The sequence below is a fragment of the Chiloscyllium plagiosum genome, chromosome 5, assembly GCF_004010195.1.
Source record: "Chiloscyllium plagiosum isolate BGI_BamShark_2017 chromosome 5, ASM401019v2, whole genome shotgun sequence".
NCBI classification, from domain to species: Eukaryota; Metazoa; Chordata; class Chondrichthyes; order Orectolobiformes; family Hemiscylliidae; genus Chiloscyllium; species Chiloscyllium plagiosum.
The window spans coordinates 122,461,287-122,467,729 of record NC_057714.1 but is presented as its reverse complement, the minus strand read 5'-3'; the positions used below and the strand labels follow the sequence as shown (position 1 = coordinate 122,467,729).

Below are 6,443 nucleotides of genomic sequence, written 5' to 3'. Positions count from 1 at the left end.
CACTCTCTCTCTCTCTCCCTCATACACTCTCTCTCTCGCTCTTCCTCATCCACTCTCTCTCTATCTCTCTCTCTCTCTGTAGGCTCCCTGAGACCATCAGTATTTCTGGTTTCAAGTTTCAGATTACGAGTAGCTGCAGCATTTTATTTCCTTTTCCTTTGCAGGATGTTGTTTTGTGGTGGTTTCTGTAATGATTTTCATTTTGTTTTTGTTTGCAGTTCCAGCCACAGGAACATTTTATCCGTGCTGCTCTGTGGGCTCTGAAGGAGTTAACACCAAACAGCCAGGAGCTGCTGGTGGAGTTAATGGCTCAGTACCTTCAGTCAGACATTCTGCTCAGGTTTGTAAACTCACAACAAAAGGGAGGGGAAAGGTTACATGGCCCGGGTATTGAATATTGATTATACACAGACACTATTGGAGCTTTTCATCCTTCGTCAGGATTGAATCGCAAGAATACCAAATCCCCAAATCTCAGCCAATTGCTGTTTTGCCTTATTGACCAATCAGTGCCCTTTTCACCTGCAGTATAAAGTGTTGTGATTGTTTGAAATTCTTGCTATCAATCCTGATGAGTGCAAAGCTGAGAAACGTTGGTACATATCTCTCTTTTCAGCCAAGTGTTCATTAATTCCTTCTGAGGGTATGATGTCATTAGCAAAACCAGAAATCACACCACACCAGGTGATAGTGCAACAGGTTTATTTGAGATCACAAGCTTTCGGAGCGCTGCCCCTTCAACAGGTGAGGTGTCACATGGACTATAACCTGGTATCATGTGACTTCTGACTTTGTCCAGACAAAAGTGAGGACTGCAGATGCTGGAAACCAGAGTCTAGATTAGAGTGGTGCTGGAAAAGCACAGCAGGTCAGGCAGCATCCGAGGAGCAGGAAAATCGATGTTTCGGGCAAAAGCCCTTCATCAGGAATGAAGCCAAGGCTTTTGCCCGAAATGTTGATTTTCCTGCTCCTCAGATGCTGCCTGACCTGCTGTGCTTTTCCAGCACCACTCTAATTCTGACATTGTCTACCCCAGTGCAACACCAGCACTTCCCCATCATCAGCAAAACCAGCAGTTATTATCCATCCCTAGTGAATTGCGAGGTGGTGGAGGGAGGGGATGCTTGTGGATGTGCTGCTTTGTCCTGGATGGTGTCAAGCTTCTCGCGTGTTGTTGGAGCTGCCCCCATCCAGGGCAAGTGGGGAACATTCCATTGCTCATCAGGACTTAGTAAATGTAGGCCATTCAACCCCTCGAACCTGCTCTGGCATTCAATAGAATCACGGCTGATCTGACACATTCCTGATGTCCACTTGCCTGACCATCTCCTTGATTCCCCGACTAATCAAGAAATCCCTCGATCTCAGCCTTAAACATAAACAAGAACAATGCCCCACAGCTCCCTGTGGCAAGGAGTTCCAAAGACTCTCAATCCTCTGAGAGAAGGAATTCGCTCCCCACCTCAGCCTCCAGTCGGTGCCCCTTTATTCTGAGACAGTGCCCTCTGGCCCTAGACACTCCCATGAGGGGAAACATCCTCCCAGCCTTGACCCTGTCAAGCACGTTGACAATCGGATATGTTTCGGTGAGATCCCCTCTCATTCTCCTCAACCCCAGGGAGTAGAGTCCCAACCTGTTTAACTTTGGCTCATAGAACAATCCCTCCATAACAGGGGTCATCCTGCTGAAGCTTCTGTGAGCTACCTCCAATGAAATAATATATTCCCTTAAATAACAGGAGCAAAACTGCTCAGTGTGCTCCAGATGTGGTGTCCCCAGCGCATTGTTGATTGAGTTCCTGGAACGCCTGGTACATTGACTGAACAACAAATCCATCCTAGGACAAGCCAAACAGAGGCACGCATGAAAATTCCTGGAAGCACGGCATTCCAACTGGAACTCTATCAACAAGCACATTGACTTGGATCCCATTTACCACACCCTGAGAAAAGAACAGGAAATGACAGCACCACAGGAAATGACATCACCAACCCAAGGAAACCTAAACACATAAATAGAAAGCGGACCATGCCACCAGTGCTTCATCTGGAGGCTCACTGAAGATGTTGGGCGGCACGGTGGCACAGTGGTTAGCACTGCTGCCTCACAGCGCCAGAGACCCGGGTTCAATTCCCACCTCAGGCGACTGACTGTGTGGAGTTTGCACATTCTCCCAGTGTCTGTGTGGGTTTCCTCCCACAATCCAAGAATGTGCAGGTTAGGTGAATTGACCATGCTAAATTACCCATAGTGTTAGGTGAAAGGGTAAATGTAGGTGATAGGTCTGGGTGGGTTGCGCTTCGGAGGGTCGGTTTGGACTTGTTGGGCCGAAGGGCCTGTTTCCACACTGTAAGTAATCTAGTTACTTAGTATGGTGACAAAACGTCTGAAAATGAACCTTCCAGCTCAGCGAGCAAACCTACATCCAGAACCTCAACCTGAGCTACAAATCTTCTCAAAGCTCGCTAACCCAGATCCCTCTGTATCTTAGAGCTCTGCACCCTCTCACCATTTGGATAATGTGCTTTCTTTTTTGTTCTTCTGCCGAAGTGGATAATTTCACATTTTCCCACACTGTCCACCATTTGCGAGGTTTTTGCCCATTGACTGAACCTGTCTACATCCCTTTGTAGGCTCCTTATTTCCTCACTTTCCAATCTACCCATGTTTCATCAGCAAACGTAACTCCTTCCTCCAAATCATTTTCGTTAATTGTAAGAGTTGGAGTCCCAGCATTGACCCCAGTGGCACAGCACGGCCGGCCTGAGAGAGACCCATTTATTCCCACTCTCTGCTTCCTGTTAGCCAGCCAATCATCTCTCCATGCCAATATGTTACCCATGACTGCATGAGCAGGCAGGTTTTGGAGAGCTCATTGTTGTCAAAAAAACTATCCCTCGATTTTGGGATGGAATTCACTCCTGGTTGTGAGATTATCCTATGGTTCTTTATGTGATTGGGCAGTCCACATGGGGCAGGATCTCTCCATTGAGGATGTGAGATCCAGAGTGCAGGATTTGGGAAGATGATGACAGAATTTACTTGCTGCAGAATCTCCAGCCACTATTGGTCAGTGGTATCTCCAGCCTGCACAGTCTCTCTGTGCGACTGTCTCTGAGCTACAGAAGGTCATCAGGTTCCAGGTTTAAGAGCTGTCTTAAAGGAGAGAAATGCGATAGAGGTGGATTGGTTTCGGGAGGGAATTGAGGATTATCAGTTAGCGGCACGAAGTATGGTGATTAACAGCAGAAACTGGTGCTATGCAAAGTCCAGATTTGGCAAAGTGTAGAGAGCTCAGGGCAGGAGGATATTATTATAGAATGAAGCATAGGGCAAAATTGTGGAGGGTCTGATTCAGAGGGAATCAGAGAATATTAAAATGGGGGAATTACCAAACCAGGAGCCAATGTAGGTGAGTGAGAAAGGGGGTGTGGGGGCTGGGGAGGACAGAGCAAAGAAGAACACAGTCAGCAAATTAGGTAAAGGTAAAAGGGCTTTTGCCCGAAATGTCGATTTTGCCTGTCCTCAGATGCTGCCTGAATTGCTGTGCTCTTCCAGCACCACTGATCCACAGTCAGCAAATTGAATTGTGTTCAGTTCTGGTCACCTCATCATAGGAAGGTTGTGGAAGCTTTACAGAGTGTGCCGAGGAGATTAGCCAGGATGCTGCCTGGACTGGAGGGCATGTCTTATGACGAAAGCTTGAGGGAGCGAGGGCTTTTCTCATTGGAGCGAAGGAGGGTGAGCGGCGACTTGATAGAGGTGTACAAGATGATGAGAGGCAGAGATAGAGTGGATTGCTAGAGACTTTTTCCCAGGGTGGAAATGGCTATCACAAGGCGGCATCATTTTCAGGTTATTGGAGGAAGGTTAATGGGAGATGTCAGAGGTGGTTTATTCAGAGTGGTGGGTGTGTGGAATGCACTGCCAGCAGTGGGAGTAGAGTCAGAGACATTCAGGACACTTAAGAGACTCTTGGATAGATAAATGGAAGATAGTACAATGAAGGGTATGTAGGTTAGTCTAATCTTAGAGTGGGATAAAAGGCTGGCAGAACATCGAGGGCCGAAAGGCCTGTACTGTGCTGTACTATACTACGTTCTATGCTCTATGAATGAAGTTTACAAAAGATGGAAGGTAGGGGGTTGAAAATAGAAAATGCAATAAATATTTCAGCAGATGAGACAGCATGTTAACGGTTTCAGCTGGAGATGAAACCCATCAGAACCAGGAAAGATTAGACGTGTATTAAGTTTTCAGTGGGTGGAAGAAAGGGGGTGAGGGAGGAAGTAATGAGAAAATTCCTCCCACAGTCCAAAGATGTGCAGGTCAGGTGAATAGGCCATGCTAAATTGCCCATAGTATTAGGTAAGGGGTAAATGTATGGGTATGGGTGGGTTGCGCTTTGGCGGGTCGGTGTGGACTTGTTGGGCCGAAGGGCCTGTTTCCACACTGCAAGTAATCTAAAAAAAAAGTCTGAGATTGGATAGAGAGAGGTGAGATTAAACAAGAAAATATTTCACGGTGCAACAGCAAAGGGACACATAAAGAAACAAAAAAACTGTCTCGAGGAGTGTAATGGAAGGAAGGTGAAAAAATTCCATTGAAACAGAAAGTTATCAGAATGTGAGAGAGAGAGACAGAGAGAGAATATAAAGCAGCAAAGACGTTACAAAATGAAATGGGAGCAAAGGTACAAATCTCAAATTGGAGGGATTTGGAATCGAGAAGGCTGTACAGTCCCCAGTCAAACTATGACATGTTGTTTCTCGAGCTGTCACTGTGTCAGGTTGAGGACAGAGACGTCAGACTGGGATAACAGTTCTCTGACACTTCCTCCATGGACTTGTGGACCGTAAACAAACATCAAACTATTGCCTCCAGGCTGCTCACCTCATCTTCTCTGGTAACCTTCCCTCTTAGCATCATAGCTCCCCTGCGCCCCCCCTCACCCCCCCACTTTTACCTCCTTCCTTGGTACACCTATCACTTCAGTCTGTCACCGTCCCATTGAACAGATTTCTTCCCATCTTGACTTTTGAGCAGGTTCACCCTGCTTTATTCCTACATATATCTCTGACTCATTCAATGCCTCCATCACTGTAACTTAGTTTCCCAGCCTCCAACCAATGCCATTTCACAATATATACATCAATCTCTCTACAGTTCCATCCGTCACTAATACAATCTGAGAGGCCTGGAATAGGGAACTCAATGTTCCTATCCTTGGCCCATTGGCCCATCTGGTCCAGATCCTGTTGTAATCTGAGGTGACCCTCTTCGCTGTCCTCTACACCTCCAATTTTGGTGTCATCCACAAACTTACTAACTGTACCTCTTATGCTCACATCCAAATCATTTATATAAATGATAAAAAGTAGTGGATCCAGCACCGATCCTTGTGGCACTCCACTGGTCACAGGCCTCCAGTCTGAAAAACAACTCTCCACCACCACCCTCTGTCTTCTACCTTTGAGCCAGTTCTGTATCCAAATGGCTCGTTCTCCCTGTATTCGATGAGATCTAACCTTGCTAACCAGTCTCCCATGGGGAACCTTGTCGAACGCCTTACTGAAGTCCATATAGATCACATCTACTGCTCTACCCTGATCAATCCTCTTTGTTACTTCTTCAAAAAACTCAATCAAATTTGTGAGACATGGTTTCCCACACACAAAGCCATGTTGACCATCCCTAATCATTTCTTGCCTTTCAAAATACATGTACATCCTGTCCCTCAGGATTCCCTCCAACAACTTGCCCACCACTGACATCAGGGTCTCTGGTCTATAGTTCCCTGGCTTGTCTTTACCGCCCTTCTTAAACAGTGGCATCACGTTAGTCAACCTCCAGTCTTCCGGCACCTCACCTGTGACTAGCGATGATACAAATATCTCAGCAAGAGGCCCAGCAATCACTTCCCGAGCTTCCCACAGAGTTCTAGGGTACACCTGATCAGGTCCTGGGGATTTATTCACTTTTGTGTGTTTCAAGACATCCAGCACTTCCTCCTCTGTAATATGGACATTTTTCAAGAAGTCCCGATCTATTTCCCCACAGTCTACATCTTCCATGTCCTTCTCCACAGTAAATACTGATGCAAAATACTCATTTAGTATCTCCCCCATCTCCTGCAGCTCCACACAAAAGCTGCCTTGCTGATCTTTGAGGGGCCCTATTCTCTCCCGAGTTACCCTTTTGTCCTTAACGTTACAAGGCAGTACATCTGCCCCAATCAGCTTTAGAAAGTTCTTGCCGTCAAAATTAGCCTTTCTCCAATTTAGAACTGCAACTGTTAGATCTGGTCTATCCTTTTCCATCACTATTTTAAATCTAATAGAATTATGGTTGCTGGCCCCAAAGTGCTCCCCCACTGACACCTCAGTCACCTGCCCTGCCTTATTTCCCAAGAGTAGGTCAGGTTTTGCACCTTCTCTAGTAG

At 46.4% G+C, this 6,443-nt stretch overlaps 1 protein-coding gene across 1 annotated transcript in view; it reads left to right on the top strand.

The window, feature by feature from the left end:
* Window positions 1–160: 160 nt before the first annotated feature.
* The window catches only part of LOC122550213, a 20,777-nt gene continuing 14,494 nt past the window's right edge, over window positions 161–6,443 (top strand). The window contains exon 1 of the mRNA XM_043690973.1: window positions 161–340. Within this exon, the coding sequence (XP_043546908.1) occupies window positions 306–340 (35 nt within the window). The 5' untranslated portion in view covers window positions 161–305. The remainder of the gene's footprint in view (window positions 341–6,443) is intronic.